Here is a 19,376-nt window from a genome sequence, read left to right on the forward strand (position 1 = left end):
CCTTTCATTTGCTGAAATTCATTCTTTTCCTTTCTTTTCTCATTTTTAAAAATCTTGCTGCATTCACAATTATACATCTTATGTTGTAAGACACAATAAAATATTCTATTAAATATTTGTCAGATACTTACTTACAAACTCTTCCCAGAATATGTGGTAGATACAGAAAGTAGAATCCTCAATCTGGCAAGATTTTAGACACAAAATAATAAAGAATTTAGCTTGGAAGAATCGCCACTGAATCATCATCATTCTTGGCTTTAGGCCCAACAGAAGAACACTTGGAAACTGCAGCCGGCTGCACATTCGTCCATGAAACACAACTGCTTGAGACTTGCAAGGCTTACCTGTTCACCTCTGGGGAAAAGTTCAAGTGTTAGTTGTCACCTTTGACTTGTGCTATTAGATTGCAGAAGGGACTTCATCCAGGGTCCCCCTTCTAAAGAATGTTAGCTACAATGTGTCAAGGCACTCTTTTTTTAAAAATCACTGCCTCCATTCTCTGAAATAGTCTCAAGATTTGACTTGCCCCAACTTTATTGGGATTTAGGAAGGCAAACAAAACCTGGCTAGGACTTGGAAGGAACTGATTTAGAACATGGAAGATAGAATAACATAGTTGGAAGGGATTTTTGAGGTCTTCTAGTCCAACCCCCTGCTCAAGCAGGAGACCCTAGATCACTTCACACAAGTGGCTGCCCAGTCTCTTCTTGAAATTCTCCAGTGATGGAGCTCCCTCAACTTCTAAAGGCAAGTTGTTCCACTGGTTAATTGTTCTGATCTCCTCACAAACAGCAACAACACAAGCAAAGCTGTGTTTATGCCCTGGTGAGCTCAAGGATGAATTGTGCAGTTGGAAGATGCTTTAGAAGTCATTTAGTCCAAGTAGCCTGATCTAAGATTCACTGAAATTTATTTGTTATTTATACGGCCACCATTCTTGCAAACATGACTTTTGGGGCTAACCAACTTAAAACCATACAAACAAATAAGAACAAAACCAAAGGCAACATAATACAACATCAGAAAAAACCAACCACTTGGAATCACTTTACCCCAAAGTTTTGCAAAGCAGCCTGGTTGTCAGCCTCTGTTTTGCTATTTGCTTTCGGCTGCCATTGAAACGGGGAGGGTGCCTGGTATTTGGGAGGGGAAGCTTTAGTACAGGAGAGATTGTAAAGTGGGAGTTTTGGTCTCACCGTCTACTGCGCATGCTGGAGATTAGCGCTCAATAATAATAATAATAATAATAATAATAATAATAATAATAATAATAATAATTATTAAATTTCTAGACTGCCCCCTCTCCCCGGAGGGACTCGGGGTGGTGTACAGGAATAAATTTAAAAACATACAAACAATCATATACATAGCTAAAAATCAAATTAAACAACCCCTGTATGAATTTATAAAAATTAAAAACAGACCCTAAAACCAATCCTAAATATTTAAAAATAAAACTGAGTTGGGAAAGGTGGAATTAGGCCAAGCCGGCTAGCTGGAATAGGTGGGTTTTAAGTTTCTGATGGAAGGAGCGGAGATCCGTAGTCATTCTAATGTCGGGGGGAAGGTCATTCCAGAGGGTAGGGCCCATCACAGAGAAGGCCCTTCCCCTAGGCGTCGCCCGCTGGCACAGCCTAGTGGACGGCACCCGGAGGAGTCCCTCTCTGTGTGAGCGAATCGGCCGAAGGGATGTATGGGGCAGGATACGATCCCGCTTGGTGTCGGTCAAGGCCAACCGTCTTGCATACCAACCTGATGATGCTCCTTGAAGATGGAACTCACATGACACCTAAGGGTTTTACAGATTGGACAGTGGAATGAGGGTTGCCAGGGGGAGGGGTTTGGCCATGTATTGATATGTATGATTTTGCACGCTTTTGCCTCAGATCTTGCTTTGCTTAGCTGCTATCTTTTCATAACCAGTAAAAGTACTCTTAATTCTGCAAAATGGAGTTAAGTGGTTTCTTTCTTGGTTACTGAGGGAGGCCGACTTGACACTGATCTTAAGACCAGCAACCTCTGCTTGGAACCCCCAGCAAAGTAGATTTCACCACTTTGCATGGAGGGACTTCCAGCTTGATCCATCAGGAAGTTCTGCCTGATGTCTATCTTGAATTTAACATTAAGAGAATTGGAAGGGATCTTGTAGGTGTAGTCCAGAGGTCCTCAAACTGTCTGAACAGGGGGAAAATTCATGGTCCCTCACACTGTTGGAGGGTCGGACCAGCTGGGTGGGCGTAGCTAGGTGGTCATGTGATTGGGTGGACGTGGCCAATTTAGCAGTCCATTTTGCCTTTGTCCTTGCTGTACTTGCTCAACTCAACCCAAGGAATCTATTTACTTAAGACCCATCCCCAAAGGGAAAAGCAGCACAAACTTTCTTGCCACTTGCCTACTAACTTCATTACAACAGCAGCTTCAGGCTCCTTAAAATAGGCCATTAAAAAAAGAATAAAACAAACAGGATTTCCTTCAAAATAACTCCTGACCTTGTTTCAGATGACCACACAATAAATAAATAAAGACTGCAACTAAAAAACCCAAGATGGGCATTAACAGACATTGAAGAAGGCGAGAATCAACACATACACACATATAGCCTCCAAGGGTGAATTAAGGAGGGATAATGGTCCCTCAGACTGTTGGGGGCCGGACTATAGTTTGAAAAAAACATGAACAAATTTCTATGAACACTGCACATCTCTTCATTTGTAGTGCCAAAAAATATGAAAGAAGACAGTATCTAAAATGAAGAACAATTTTAACCAACATAAATATATTACTAATTCAATGGGAAGTGTGGGCCTGCTTATTTGGGATTACAGGGCTAAATGTCTTTTAAGCCTGGATGAGAATTCACAAACTTATTTGCTTTTTGCCGCACTTGTGCATGTGGATATACACAGATGAATATCTACCAAAATTGTTCAGCAACCAATTTGGTGGATGTACTTTATATATGGGAAGAATCAAAGCAGTGGGTGAATTTTCCTTCAGGCATTATACTGCAGTTGCATTTGAATTAGTGTTAGCCAACTTCAGCTGCTTTTGAAAAAGCTAGGAGACATGGAGACATGTCCCCCCATCACTCACTCACTTTTAAAGCGCTACTTTAAAAGCAGCCTCTTCCCACTGGCCCTGCATCACATGGCTGTGAAAAACATCTGAAAGGTTGTTTTTAAAGACTTTAAAGCACTTTTTTACAAGCTGGCAGCTGCTTTTCATCCCACCACTCCATGGGCCGGATACTTTGTATTGGCAGGCTGTATCCAGCTCCCGGGCTGCAGTTTGAGGATGCCTAGTCTAGTCCAACCTCCCCAGCAGGAGACCCTACACCATTTCTGACAGATGGCAGTCCAGTCTCTTCTTGAAAGCTTCCAGTGACTTGAAGCTTGAAATAAAGGCATGGATATAGTATGGAACCTTATGGTCAGCTGTACATGTCAAAGAGAATGTGATCCCAGGAATTAAATATAGCCCCAGGCTGGATTGTATCCCTGGATTAGATACCACTCAGGCTGGGCCTGTCCTTGGGGCAGAATTCCATGGGCAGAATTCCTGACTTAGATGCTTTTTGAATAGCACTGCTGCTATTCTGTTATCAAAGGCTGAAATATCAGGGTTTAATATACTGAGTTTTAAACCCCTGTATGGATTGGAATGCATCAGTACCAGTTGATACAGCCTGGGATGGTATTTATTTCCTGGGATCACACTTTTGAGTCACATTCCCTTTGACATGTACAGCTGTCCATAAAGGTTCTATGCTATATCCATGCCTTTATTTTATTTTTCTATGCATTTTGCTGGTTTCCATTTATTGTTCCAACAGCCCAAGATCCTCTGAATCTTAAACTTATTTTCTACTTGTCTCTATTTTGTGCTGGTTATTGACCAAATAAAGATTACTTGTAGTTTAAACTAGCTACTGTCTTCTAATGCAGGGGTCTCCAACCTTGGCAAGTTTAAGACTTGTGGACTTCAACCCCCAGAGTTCCTCAGCCAGCAAGCTGGCTGAGGAACTCTGGGGGTTGAAGTCCACAAGTCTTAAACTTGCCAAGGTTGGAGACCCCTGTTCTAATGAACCAAAGATGACTTCAAAGAAAAATATTTGGTTCATCTGCAAATGAAATAAATCATATTTCCTAACTCATCCAAGTCATTTGGTAATAAATTGCAGACCCACAAGAGATTCCTGGGGCATGCCACCTGACGCTTCCTTCCAGCCTGATGCAGAGCCACTGATGTTAGGATAATAATTTATTAAATTTATATGGTGACTCTTTGCGACATTATAAATGGTTTACCAGCGGCTAAAAACATTTAATCAAGAAAACATTTTTCAAAAGCGTTGTGAGTCATTGCCTACTTCCCAAGGCTAAGCCTGGCCCAAGGTCTCCCAGCTGGCTTTGTGCCTAAGGGAGGACTAGAACTCACCGTCTCCTGGTTTCTAGCCTGGTGCCTTAACCATTGCGCCAAATGGGCTCTCCACATCGACTGCCCGAGGCCGAATCTGAGCCCTTCAGCACCGTTTCGCTACAGACTACCAATCCAGTAAATGAAAGCCAGTTTAAGGCATCATCAGGCTACAGACTGGGAGGCTGCGAGTTCTAGTCCTCCCTCAGGCAGAGCTGGGAGACCTTGGGCCACTCACTCACTCTCCGCCCTCGGAAGGAGGCAATGGCAAAGCACTTCTGAAAAACCTTGGACGGGAGGAGAACATCCCAGTCAATGGAAAAAGGCGCAGGGAGACGGGCGGGGCTGGCGGGGTCTTCCTCAGCTCTCCGGCCTGTCTCCAAACGGCCAAAACCCCTTTGGGCATCCTCCGCATTTCTCCTCAGAGGGGAGGGACTTCAACTCCCAGAATTCCCCAGCCAGCAGAGTGGGGAACACGGCTTGGCTTTGTTTGGACATAGGAAGGACGATTCTACTGCCCGGAAAGCGAGAGCTAGCGGAACCCCGGTGCTCCCTGCGCGGGGCTGCCCAATCGGCGGCCCGGTGACCGGCGCGACTCAGTTTCCCCACGTTCCTCGCTGGGCAGGCCTGGAAGAACCCACGCAAGCGCAGAAGGCCGCCAAGGCGGTTCCACACGGTGCGCACGCGCGGCTGGGTGGGCGGGGCCTCCTCGCTCGTCCCTTTCTCCGCCAGGCGCCGCTGGCTTCCCCGATGCGCTGCGCCGAGGCACGTGAGCCTGTTTGGGCCACGTGACACGCCGCCGGCTCGCGCGGAGAGCGTGCGACGCGCCTCCGCCCCGCCCCGCGCCCGCCGAGCCCCGCCTCCTCCGCGCGAGAACGAGCGAGCGAGCGAGCGGCCTCCCCCCCTGGAGCTCGCCCGGCCCGCTCCGTTCCCGCTGCCGCCGCCGCTGCTCTCCCGCTCGGTTATGAGGCGCGCCCGCCGGCGCTGGAGCGCAGCTGGGTCTGTGCGGCGCGGCCGCCGCTGAGGCTTCACCGCCTCCGCTTGGGCGGGGACCGCCTTTCCAGCCGCCGCCGCCACCGCCGCCATCGCCGCCAGGATGGGCCGGGAGCCGCAGCCGAGCCGCCGCTGAGCGCGAGACGCGGAGGGAGCCGAGAGCGGCAGCGGGAGGACGACGACGAGGTCGACGAGAAGGGCCGGCGCCATGGCGGAGCAGACCTACTCCTGGTGAGCGTCGCCGTCGCCGCCCCCGGGAGCCCCGCTGGCCGAGCCCCGCTCCGAGCCTTCCCTTCTCGGCCGCCCGGAGCTGCTGAGGCGCCGCGCTCCGGTTGTGGGGGCGGGGGGGGGGGGCGGCCCGGGTTCCTCCGGCCTGAGAGCTTTTGTCCCCCTGAGGGAAAAGGGGCCGAGCGACCCCCCTCCTCCCCCGGCGCTCGGGGTGGGGACTGGGGCGCACCTGGAGTCGCCCACCTGGGGGGGTCTCGGTCACGGGCGCTTCCCCCTCCCCCAGATCAAGCCGCGGGGCCTATTCGGGGCCTGTTGTTGGCCTAAAAAGTGGCCGACTGGGGGGCGCTCAGTGGGGGGGGGTGAAAGATGGAGGAGGAGGCCTGGCGCGCGCGCCTGTGTGTGTGTGTGTGTGTGTGCCGTGATGCCAGGGAGGCTTGGGAACCCCGCTGGGCGGGCATCTGATAAAAGTCCGGGATGCTGCAACCGTCTCCTCTCTCCGGCCTTGGAGCAGCAGAGCATCGCACCTGCAGGCGCCTCGCGCCGGGCTGCTCCCCGGGTCCCTCCGTTGGCTCTCGGGGCAACGGCTGGGCAGCCTCCGAGGTGCCTCCCTGCCCTTCCGCCAGGAACAGGTTGGTTTGGGTGGAGATCCAAAGGCGGAGCGGTGGATGAAGGCCGTTTTCCGAGGGGAAAGGGATTAATCAGAGAGCGGGGCTTTCTTATTGTCATGCTGATGGGGCTCCTGGCCGGGTTGTCTAGTTGTGGGGGCGACCTTGCTTTGCTTGTGTGATGGGTGGGGGGAATAAAAGGGGAGCTTTGCACGTGCCTCCCAATGGCTGTTCTCCCTGAAATCTGCAATTGTGAGAAGAGTCAGCCCTGTCCTTTCTGTTAATGCCTTCTTAGGATGAACTCTTGCAGAGGCATGATTCATAGTACAGTTCATACCCTAAGCCATTAGGTAGCTTAATTTTATTATTTATTTACTGATCTTACAGACAGTTATAATCCAACAAATTCCCAGTGGTTTAGAATATTTAGAATATTCCTGTTAAAAGATCAAATTTGGATAAATGGTACAACAACTGATAAAACAGTAGGTATATATTTTGATGATTGGATCCTGTAAACCCAAGCATTGTACTTTGTAAATGATGGTATTGTTTAATCATGTAATGTGTGGAAACTGCTAAGATCTGGTGGGCTCCATTTGTAAGTGAATGGACATAACATTACACCATGTTTTTAAGTATGGTTGGGAATTTGGTATTCCTATATAAGATTCTCACTTAAAGCATGAATGGCTATTGTGTCAAGTGGTGTTCTTTCATGTTGGTGATCTTTTTGTAAGGTTAGGATCAGTTATTTGGTTAGAGCCATTTTGGCCCAGTGGTTAAGGCTAGAAACCTGGAGATTGGGAGTTGTAGTCCTGCTTTAGGTATGAAAACTGAGTGACTTGGGGCCAGCTGCTCTTTTAGCCCAACTCACCTCACAGGGATGTTGTTGGGAAAATAGGTGGAGGAAAGATTATTAGGTATGTTTGCTGCCTTAGTTATTGATAAAAATAAAGGGATAAAAATAAATAAATTAAACTGATGTCACATGGCTGAAAATTAGTGGAATGTAGGCTTAATTCCAAAGTTGGATGCTTGTGAGGCAGTGATACCATTGACCTGAGTATAACTGCTAGAGTTAATTGTGGTTAAATTGAGATAACTAAATACTTGATATTTGACTTGAAATATTATGTTTTGGCCATTACATACCAATTAAAATGACCTATAGCTAACATCCTAATTGAGATTTCAGTCCTAAATTCCCATGTTAACTAATGTCATTTGTTCTTCGACAGAGGAGAATATTTGTGTATCAGGGTGAGATTTCAGTCCTAAATTCCCATGTTAACTAATGTCATTTGTTCTTCGACAGAGGATAATATTTGTGTATCAGGGTTCAAACGAGGGGCCCTTGGGGCTGAACTTCTTTTCTTGCTGATGTCTAGCTAACATCATCAGGTGATTCAAACAAACAACCAAGCACAGGGAGCACCAAGGTTCCCTCATTTCTTCTTGTGTCTGATTCTTGAAGAACTGCCTGAGCAAGTCCCTGTGGTTTTCTTGGCAAGTTTTTTCAGAAGTGATTTGCCATTGCCTCCTTCCTAGGGCTGAGAGAAAGTGCCCAAGGTCACCCACGTGACTTTGTGCCCAAGGCAGGACTAGGAATCATGGACTCCTGGTTTCCTGCATGATGCTTTCACCACTACCCCAAATCGGCTCTAAATTGATAAATTAAAAAATATATTGTCACAACAATATCTACTTGGAAATTCTTGAAGAGTTATTCTGTTTCTGTCTACAGTTGACAACTTTTCGTGAAAACTAGAAAACCAGGTTTTAAAAGGATATAGGGAGGAGGCAGGATTGGTTGGCCTATAATATTATTTCTAAGTAAATGATAAAAATCATTATTGAAGAGGCAGGAAGAGTTTGCTCTAAAGAACCATCATGGCTTCTGTGAAGAAGTCAGCAAGCATGTAGACTGGTTATAGTCAACAGATTGTATATTTGTACAATTGTAATAAAAGAGCAGGTCCTGCCGTAGATGTTCAAAATGGGCACAATATTTGGACAGTTACCTCTAATTTATTTGGACTTAGAATTTAGTAGAGAATTGGCCAGTTTGCCAGTGATATCAGTTGTAAAATCAAAAGAAGACAATTGCAAAAAGTGTCTGGCACATTTTTTTTCTCAAAAATTTCACATGTCTACAATGATGGGATCCAAGCTAGTGATGAATGACAAGGAAAAGATTCTTGAAGACAGACATAGTAATTATTAGCGAGAAGTATTATGGGTACCTTGAAAAAGTTCCAACCAATAAATTCTTAAAGGAACCAAAAATTAACAAGCCACTATAATATGATTGGACCATACTTGGAACGTTACATGCAGCCCTGGTCATCATCATTCCTGAAAAACGGGCTATTGTATCATGGGAAAAGAGACAACAAAGGCACCCAAAATGATTAGGGGGCTGAAACACCTTCCCGGGTGAAGAAAAGCAGTGACCTGGGAAGGAACATAAGAGGTGATAAAGGTAAAATTATGAAAATTATGGAAGATGTGAGCATTCATTTTCCCTCTCGCAATATTAAAGCATAGGTTTATCTATTAAAATTAAATATAGGGAAATGCAACAATATTTAAAGGGAGGATTTGTTTACATAATCCATGGTTAAAAGTATAGAAGCTCTTGTATCCTGATGTGATAGCTTGTGGCCGGTTTAGGGGGTTGGATCAAGTCACAGAAAATCAATTATTATTGATATTATTTTATGTTCTGTTTCCAAAAATCATGACTGGCTGATCTCAAATACCAGATTGACCACTGTGATCTAGAATGCTAAATTAGATGAAGTTGACCTGTTATAGTAATCTCTAATTTTTGTGTCAGTGTGCTTAGACTGCAAATCTGAATTTTACAGTGATTTAATTGATCCAAGAGGTGAGAATTCTCAAGCTATGGTGTAGGACTAATGTGGTATTTTGGACAGAGAAAATGTGGTTCAAATTGGTCTTTTAATTAAAAATTGCATTTGGCAGCTGTGGACATATATTGCAGTGTTCAGGTTCAGATTTTGAATTTCTCTCATTTCCTTGTAGAAACTTGTTACTTTTGTTGTTTTTCTACTGAATCCACAGTAGAAAAACACTTTCTTCCAAATCAGAAAATGGGGACTTTGTCATTTTGATTCTAGATTGCTGAAAACCTGTAGCTCTTATAGAAATCATCTATGCTTAATAGACTTTGTTTGTGTTTACTAAATGTGGACAATTTATTATTGGAATTTTTGTACATTGTTTTAAAATTGCGTCAAAATTATTATGTGACTGAAAATGACCACAGAAGCAAATTCAAATGTGAGTAGCTGAATGTCATCAACTTTCAGTATTAAGCTGCAATACATTGGACTTATGATCAAATTTGAGCCCAAAATTTCTGTTGCTAAGCAAGACAGTGAATTTTGCCCCATTTTACGACCTTTCTTGCCATAGTTGTTTAGTGAATCACTGCAGTTGTTAAGTTAGTAACACAGTTGTAAAGTGGATCTGGCTTCCTCATAGACTTTGTGGGAAGATCACAAAAGGGGATCACAGGACCCCAGAACGCTGCAGCTGTCCATAAATATGAGTCAGTTGTCAAACGGTTGAATTTTGATCACATGACCATGGGGATGTTTCAATGGGCATAAGTGAAAAAAAGGTCATGTCACTTTTTTCAATGCTGTTGTAACTTATAACAGTCACTAAATAAATGTTGTAAGTCAAGGACTACCTGTACTTTGATGAAACATTTATTTACTTACAATTGGGATTCTGGGCAAATTTGTAACAGAGTACAAATATGAAAGAGTACAAAATATTTTATAAAAACTAAAACACCTCCCCCCAATGTTTCTGTAAATGAATGTAAAAGGCTCAGTGGAATAGGACCAGTGGGGGGTGGGTAGTCACTTGGGAGTTGAGATTTCTGAAGTGTGGGGGCCACAACTTCTCTGCCAAACTCTGTTGGGAGGGTGAGTCATCGTGGGCCTTCTGAAGTTTCCATCTTGGCCAGGAGGTGCTGAATCTATCCCGGTGCTTTATGATCTGTAGGTAATAATGACACTTTTTCCTGGACCCCAAATTCCACTGATGGCCAGTGCAGTGATATTAAAAAATCGCTGCACTGGCACTTACCTCCCAATTAACTCTGCAGTGATCCCAGTGCTACCTTTTGGATCAGATGCCATTCTGGGGTGCCTTATGCAGTATATATTAAGCAATCAGCTGGATAGTGGTAGAAGCAGATTGGGTCACTGCTGACACACCTGAGGAACCTGGGCAAAAGACCCCTTTAACATGACTCCCAAGAGGGCTCCCAAACTGTAAACAAATTCCTTCGGAGGGAGGGTATCTCCATTCAGACAGACTAGTGGAACCAATGTTGCTGGATACTTATTGACATCCAAAAACTCAGCCTTGAGTTAATGCCATACTTAAAACACGTAAGTTTTCCTTGGAACTTTTACTGGCACATTTTTATAGATAAGGCTCATGAGTAACTACTGTTCAGTGCCCTGTTGGAACCTTACATTTCTTTTATTACTAAGTCTTACGTTCCAGCGAGTATCTTGTGCTCCAAGTATATTAAGTTGGGAGGCAGTATTGACTTAAGTTGAAATGGGTGCATGAACACACATCAGAGCATGATGGCTGAAAAAACTCATAGGTTTTGATGAGTTCTTTCCATATTCCAGCCTTGGTCACATCAATTCATCCTTTAGATCTGGCAGAGAAGACCTCTGCCTACATGTGGTGGGTCCCAGGAGCACCTACCTCCTGGAACATGCTCTCTTTCCCCCCCCCTCCCCAAATGAGATTAGTTCCATCCCTTTTGCCATTTCGGAAATCCCTCAAGATCTGGTAATGTTGTCAAGCCTGGGCTTCCCACGGAACCCGAGACCTGCTTGCATGGCTCTGTTGTTGAAAAGGCCATTCTGATCCTCTCTCCACTTAGGGTTTGCATATATATTTTATAATGGAGATCTTTATATTTTTATATCTGTTGGTTTACTTCATTGTTGTATGCCACTCAGTCAGTTTTAGTGAGACAAGTGGCTATATGTGTTTGATAAATAAATAAATGAATATTGAGGACAGTTAAGAATCAGGAGAGACTGAGACGGTTTTACAGGTAGTCCTAGAGTTATGCTGGTCATGAAGTATGCCCATCATGAGTCATACTCATGAGAGTCATAATGACATTTTTTGGTGATAACAATGATTGTGGCAGTCATTAAGCGAACACCAAGGTTGAAGAACAACTGTGGTTCGCTATGGACAGTTTCACCATAAATGAGAAGTCAATCCAGGTTTCAGCAAAATCATCACCAAACATTGTGATGTGATTGTGGGGTGTTGCAGACTGCCCTCATCTGTGGCCTGGTACTCAAGGCTTGAAGTGCAGAACATGACTGTGGAGGGAGAGCAACTGTTGGAATCCAGATTGTAAGTATTTCTCAAGTAAGTCAGTCATAATTTTGAATAGTTGCTAGATCACTGATCATAATTTAAGGACAACCTGTGTGAATCTCAGAAATCTCAGTTTTTTCTAGGAGGACATCCATTGCAGTTAGACCAAACACAGGTTTCATTCAGTGACTGCCTTGTTTAGCGATCATTTGCAGTTAATATGGTGATGAAAAAGTAACTCGATGACCAGTCTTCGCTTTTTCAACCAGCCCCCAGAAATAAGAGAAAGTTGAAATCCAAGCAGAGATTTTAATCCCTGAGTTGAGAGGCAGTGGGATGAGGTAAGGGGCATGGTGTGCCTTAGGGGGTAGAGAGGCCCAGTGCCCACTGCTTGCACCTCTCCACTTAGGGGCTAAAACTCCTAAAGCATGGATTTTGTCAGGGACGATTTTCAGCTCCTGAGTGGAGAGATACTCGTACGAGGCCTGTGCCAGGCTTCCCATGGTCTCCTCCATTCCCCATCCTCCTTACTTGGCACTCCATTTGCTTAACAACCAATGAGATTTTTTTAACAACTGGCTGGGGATTTCTGGGAGTTGAAGTCCACAAGTCTTAAAGGTTCCCAAGTTTGGAGACCCCTGTACTGTACCCTCTGTAAGTATCCTAAGAACAGCCTTATATCTCCTTTCTTGATAACACACTCAGGAATTCTGGTCATTTTTATGTTTGGTTACTAGTAGGAGATGAGTATGATTTAGTTTCCTTGATGTAGCCAAATTCTGCTATATGGCTTGTAAAATTAGCACACTGATTACTCATCAATTAATCTGCTGTCAATTGCAACCTTGTTCTGTTTTGCATTTTTAATTCTTATTTTTAAAGTGTTTTGTTTAAAACTTCTGATTTGTAATAAATTTGGAATGGAAATGGCCTTGAAGGGAATATTCTGAAGCTCTTACAGAAACCAGAAGGGCAGAATTGAGGCGTTAGCGTTAGGAAGTGGCTCTGGTTGTTCCTCCCTGACTCAGCCAAGTCTAAGAGGGACAGAAAGTAAACACTAGAATGCAAAATTCTGTTACTGTAGCCTATTTCAATATAGTATATTCTAGAACAGGGGTCTCAACTCCCAGGCCATAGCCCACTACCAGGTTGCAGCCTGTTCGGAACTGGGCAGTGGGCGCTTGCATACAAAGCTCAATTTGTGCAAGTGATGTGGGTGCCCCTGTGCAAATGGGGGTGTGCACATTCATGCAGGTGCCTGCCACTCCCCACCACCCCGCCGGTCTGCTAAGCCAGTTTTTCTGTGGAGTCAGATCCGATCTGCCTCGTGAGGCTGACAATTGTGTCAAAACTCAACAATGTTTTGGTTCTCTTAAATTGTTGTTTTTAAAAAGTGAAGGTGCTTTAGCTTATAACACACCTTACAAATTACACACAAAATACATGCTCCTGATTTTGTGCCTGTACTACGAGCACCCTGTGAGGGACATTATGCTGAGAGGCTGAATCCTAAGGTCCCCCAGAGAGCTTCTGGGGTTGAGTGTGAGCTTGAATCTGGTTCTTGTAGTTGGGGCCCAACTTTGGAACATCTTGCTGGCATGAAGAATATTGTCTAAAATAGAGAATACTGTAAGCATTCTATTCCTCAAATTTATCTTGTATTACATTCATTACATTGCTGTTTAATGCCTTTGGCTACAAAAGTCCCTGGTGATGCCCGTGGGTTTTTGCCAAGCTCTCTGCCACACCTGATTTTAAGATTCTTTTAATTAAAAAACACACAAAAAATGGAAACTAGTATACTGCAAAGCAAAACTTAAGTTTAATTTATAATTTTAGTCTCCAAGAATTCCTTTGGGCCTGTAACAGCTCCCATATGTAAAATACAAAATATAAAAATGATAAGCAGCTGCTGCCTAGAGTTTTGTTTGGGAGGTGCCCACCTGCCCAGAAACACAGTGGCTGGAGAAGGAGAGAAGCTCTAGAGACATTGCTGAGGAGCAACTTCAATAGCTTGCCTTTGGGAGTTTTGCCTAAATAGGAGTTTTGTGGCTGGCAGTGCTTATATGAACCATTTTATGCAAGTTCTTATAAGTTCCTTGCCTCCCAGAATCATTTTCTGAAATGGGTGGTTATTGAAATTAAATACATACATAAAATTAGATGCTTTGAAAATTCCAGATGTACTACCAGGCTATAAAGGTTGGGGATTCCTGGAGTTGGTGATTGGATGCATTGTTGCTTCACTCTCCCTAAATGCATTTTAATTATACTTACTTTGCCATCAAAACAGATTTATAGTTGATAGTCGCCATAGTAAGCCCAATTTAGGTGTCGTCAAGCTGTTAGAAATCTATTATTGCAAAAAGAACTTTATCGCACCTTTAAAGTTACTAATGTATTAAATCTTAAGCATGTACTTCATCTGATGGGAAATTAGGGTTGATTAAGGAGGAGAAAGCAAATAACCATAATCGGCAAAGTAGTTTGTTTGGTTACTTTTCAATTTAACATACTTAGAGAGACAGGACATCCCTGCCAGGGGCAGAAAAGACTTGGTGGATTATTATATTGTCATGTAAACTAGAATATTAAACTGCAGAATGGTTCATAGGTTGAAACATTTGGCTTCCAGATTGTTATTTCAGGCATCTATGCTTCCTTTAGTGGTGGTCTCCTCCTCCTCCTCTTTATTTTATTCTTATAGAAGGAATTTACGAGATTTGTCCTTGCAAAAAATCACTATCAGTTGAGGTAGATACTAAAGGTTTGATATGTATGATATGCATGGGTGTTAAATCAGTGGGGAGTAACTGGTGGGATGATGATGTCATTCTTGAAAGTGGATGTATAAAGTCTATACCACATTGAAATAAATGACCTGCATTGTTTTTATGCCACACAAAAATACATCATGGATTTGGGAATTAACATGATTTGGGGACTCTTTCCCTAAAATTTCTCTAAAAAGAGTGCTTTCTGAAATATTTATTACATTTATTATTATTATTATTAATTCATTATTAAATTTATGGAAACAGTTTTTTAAAGAATACCTGGGAAACTGGCTTATATTTCATACTAGATTCTTTAGAAATATCATGCAGATACTTGCCATCTTCTTTTTTGAGATTTAAATCACAAGCGATATTTGCAGAAGTGGAAACTTGTACCATGTTCTGAGCCAATTTGGGATTTCACTTTTGATTTTAAAAATTTTTTTTATTTGTTTATTTATTGTTACATTTATTTCGCCACCTATTCACCCATTGTGACTCAAGGTGTCTTATAGAATATAAAAACCACATTTAAAACAATAAAACTAATTTTAAAAAATCAAATAAATTTATATAATAATAAAATCATTAAAAAATCACACACACACACACACCCTCCTGGTGACAGCTGATCACACGAGCCATTGAATGGGCTCCATCCTACTCTGGGTTCCCCAGGCCAGCTGGCAGAACCAGGTCTTCCGCACCTTCCGGAAGAGTGTTAGAGTGGGGGTCATTTTAATCTCTGATGTTTCAGAAAGAGGGAGCCACCACAGAGAAGGCCATTCTTCTGGGTCCCACCAGGTGTATCTTCTTAGGGGATGGGACCCGCAGCATTCCCTGGCTCCCCGCTCTGGTGGGTCGGGTAGATGTGACTGGCAAGAGACGGTACTTCAGAATTAGGTTTGTTTTATCCATAATAGGGTTTAGTAAACCATAGTTGCTTGCTTGTTTTCTTACATAATGCTGATCCATAGATTCTGGTTTGCAAATCTCGCTGAACTGAGTTTAAACAGCATGCTAAGCTAAAACCAGACAACCCACATTTCCACCTAATGCATGTATGTATGAACTTGTAAATCATTCATTCCAGGATGGAGGTGATAGTCTTATGTGGAAGAACTCTGTGGCTAGTAATGAGCCATATTGTTGCAATCCATTGTTCTAGGACTGCATAGTTTGTTTTCTGTACTGTCTCGCATGAGAATAGCTGTGTGCAAGTACCTAATTCTAGCTTTCAATTAATCACAGTTCCTTGAGTTTGGAATGTCACTGTGATGTATTTAATTTTAAAATTAGAAGCAGATGCTTCCAGTTTACATGAGATATAAAAGAATGAGAGCATTTGGGATTGTTGCTGTATGTTGTTTTATTCCTATATTGAGAAAAATCAAGGGTTCAACACCTCAAAATAGTCCTGCCTAATAAGGGTTGTTTTCTGTATTATAAGTTATAATTAGAATGTGATCTCAAAATGAACTTGGTTCTGAAGAGTGTTATTCCAATAGTGTTGATAATCGAAAATATCTTAAAAATTGAACTTTTGTTCTGAGCTTGAAATAAATACAAGTAGTCCTTGATTTATGGCTGGATGTTAATGGCCGTTTGCAATTACGGGGCCTTGGAACAGGCATTTTATGGCTGTCATAAAACATCCACCCCGCCCCCTACTCACATGATCACATTTGGGTGGCAACCTGCTTGCATTGACGACTGATTGCCAAGAGCCCTTCAATCAACCATATGTTTGCCATTTGCAGTCTTCTCTGCTAGCTTCCCCAGAAAATCAGTGGAGAAGCCAGTGGAGAAGTTGGCAAGTGGAAGGGATGATGGAGTTGATGTCTGTTCCCCCGGCAAGCTGAGGGGTTTCTCCTCCCACCTACTGGAGGAATGGACATGAAATCTGGCAAAAACACTAGTGAATCCCAGCATTCTGGCAGCCTGGGAATGCAGCTGTTTGCTATTGTTTCTTCCTTCAGAGAGGTGGAAGCAGTGGCATTCGCTAAAATGCTAGCAGATGCCTGTGTCCTGAGCCACCCAGAATGATGGTCTTCATGATCATTCTCCCCAACATGCCCTTTCTCCACCCACTCCAGCCTGGGAGGCCTGGGCCCTGTCTCTGGAACTTCGCTTAGTCATCCACGGGATTGCTTAGGAGTGCAACTGGAAGAGCTGGGATTGTGGTCATTGAGCGAAGTGGTCACATGGTTTCTCACTTAGCGTCCAATTTGCTCAGTGACTGAGATTCTGGACCCAATTGTGGAAGACTTCCTGTACTCAAAAAATATTTTCCCTGAGACTTCAAGTCTCATATTGAAGTGGCCTGTGTTATTTCAGGCTTGAAATAAATCAGATTTGTAATTTTGTGTGCATGTTTAAACCAAGTTTATACATAATACCGATAACATGGTTCCATACATTATAGATGTGTTGATAACTGACTTAAATGTTTAATTGTGATGGGTTTATATTTGGCTCTGCGGTTGTCTTATGTTCAGCTTCTGTTCTTGAGAGTTTAAAAGCTGCCCTAGTAATCTACTTACAGGATAGGCTGGCTTTGTGATGGTGTAGTTCTTAAAGTCAGTGAAGAATGGATTAGCCTGCCTGGACACAGTTGGATTCTGTCTCTGTATACTTGCATATATCTCCAGACATATTAAACTTTTTACTATGCTTCAATATGCCTGGGAAGAATTTGGGTGTCGCTTATACTTGTGTTTCCTGAATTGATCAGGAAATTAATGTTCCTTGACTTCAGTATTGATTTTTTTCTTTAAGTATAGCTATTGCTTGAAGTTTTTTATTCGCAATCATGTCCATTATATTTTTTATTAAATTTTGCTGCATTTCAACATGCTACGAGGGACATTGCTAGGCGGGAAGGTGTTCTAAACATCCAATTAGTAGTAGTAATAATATTAGTTGCTATTAACTCTGGTATATCACAAGGGAGGCAGTAGAGCCAGTCTCCGCTTCAGCATATCCAGCAGAAGAGTGAGAAGCTTATGAAGAAACCATAACCATGGCTATGTTCTTGTATGTTTCTGAGGAGCAAAGGAACCATTGGTAAGCTCTTCAGAAAGAAAGAAATATTTCACCTAAAATGCAAAAAAAAAAAAAAAATCAGAAACCATATGAAACAATAGGATAAATTCATTCTGAAAATGGATCATTCAGAACACTATAGATCTAGGTGAAATTGCTGAAGTAGCTTTTTGGAGTCTAAAACCAGATTATGGCAACATGGCCCCCAAATACAAATAAGGTAGTTTTGTACTTGTTTCCTTTGCAGTTCCCTTTTTTGAAAATTTAACACGATCAATTCTGCAGCTATAAGTAATGTGGCGCCTTCTGAAATTAAAAACACAACTTCATTTGCATAGTGATTTTTAACCCTTTTTGTAATGTTGGAATATGGCATAGGAGCATTCTCCATAGTGAGGGGGGAGGAGTATCCAGGATGGTTGACCTTATCCTCTCGTTGATTGGACTGAGTCAGATAAGCTCTTGGGACACGCCCCTGGCCCACCAGGCACTGTCCAGTTATCGACTCAGTCCTCAACTGGACGGTTTGCCATCCTGGATCTCCAATAAAGTTGATAAGAAGTAAAAGAAAGTGAAAGAAAATCTTTGCAGCAGCAGCCGTTGCCCAAAGCCCCCTTGGGGGCGGCAAGCTGCCCAGGCATCTGAGTGAGACAAGTATCACTCAGAAAAGGAATTCTGCCGGGCAAGCAGGAAACAGAGGGCGCAAGCCTTCCCAAGGCAAGCCCTGCCGCGTAGGAGCCAGAGGCGCCGGAGTGCAAGCCGCAGATCGGAACACCGGCAGGTGAGGGCGGCGCTGGATCCCTGCCCAGAAGGTGAGCCTCGCCGTGGAAACTCTGCCGGGCGCCGGAGCGCTACGCTGCTCCCCGCTGGGTCGAGCAGCGAACCGCAGCTTCCCTAACGCTGCGGAGCGCCCGCACCATCGTCCACGTGGCTCACCTCATCGGAGGGAGTCCACGGGCAGAGCCAAGCCCCTAGTGCCAGAGAGAGGCAGAGGGGCCAAGAAAACCAGCGGCGGAGGTGCGCAGCAGCTCCTCGGAGCACTAGCCGCAGAACAGGATTTAAAAGAGGCATCCTTTGTCTCCTGGCACGGGTGCCATCTTGAAGCTGGCAGGAGCCACATGTTCCAAAATGGCGGCGCCCAGCGACAACGAGACCGGCAGGAGTCCAGCACCTGCAGCAATGGACAGCAGCCCCACCAGAGGTGCAGAGGACCAACCAGGGTTAGTGACCACCCCAAGGGCTGCCCAGAGGGGGGGGGGGGACAAAGGCTAAAGAAAAGAAAAAGCATCTTTCCCCCAGGGCAGAGCTGGAGGCACAGGGTGGTCACAAGTCTTCCAAAACCTCCCAAGTATGAAAGGCGAAGGCACAGGAAGCTGGAGCAGCTCTACAAGAAGGCAAGTGGCCATAAGTCCACCCCAGGCCTGGGACAGAAGGGGAAGGCCCCTGGAGCTTCTGCCTCAAGCGGGGCCACAGGGGAGTAACCCACATTGCAGGTAAGGATCCCAATTGACACATCAGGTCTTTGGGGTCTTGCTCAGGGGTGGCATTCCCGCCCCGCATACAGCCTCACTCGATTCAGCCCTGCCCACGGGGATTCCACCTCCGGGTCTCCCTCCTGCACAGGTGGGCATGGGTTCCACCCAACAACTCCCCACAGGGGTCCCGAACTTTCAGGACCTAATGATGCGGGCCTTCCAGCAATACATGACAGCGGCATTTCAGCAGCCACAAGTGCAGCCTCAGGTGGCATTATCTCCTAGGGTACCAGGAAGCCTGGAAAACCATGGGGAAGACATGTCCAGTTCCTCAGCCTGATCACAGGAGGACAGTGACCTGGATTGCGAGGAGGGGGAAGTCAGGGAAGATAAACTATCTGAGGACGAGGGCATGCCCCCTCCTAAGCCGG

The 19,376-nt window shown here is 44.2% G+C and overlaps 1 protein-coding gene across 1 annotated transcript in view; it reads left to right on the forward strand.

The window, feature by feature from the left end:
- The first annotated feature begins 5,221 nt into the window (after positions 1 to 5,221).
- The window catches only part of SPPL3 (signal peptide peptidase like 3), an 84,875-nt gene continuing 70,720 nt past the window's right edge, over positions 5,222 to 19,376 (forward strand). Inside the window, exon 1 of the mRNA XM_081966264.1 lies at positions 5,222 to 5,643. Coding sequence (XP_081822390.1) covers positions 5,621 to 5,643 — 23 coding nt within the window. The 5' untranslated portion in view covers positions 5,222 to 5,620. The remainder of the gene's footprint in view (positions 5,644 to 19,376) is intronic.

This window comes from Natrix helvetica (genome assembly GCF_964273705.1).
Source record: "Natrix helvetica genome assembly, chromosome: 14".
Classification (NCBI taxonomy): Eukaryota; Metazoa; Chordata; class Lepidosauria; order Squamata; family Natricidae; genus Natrix; species Natrix helvetica.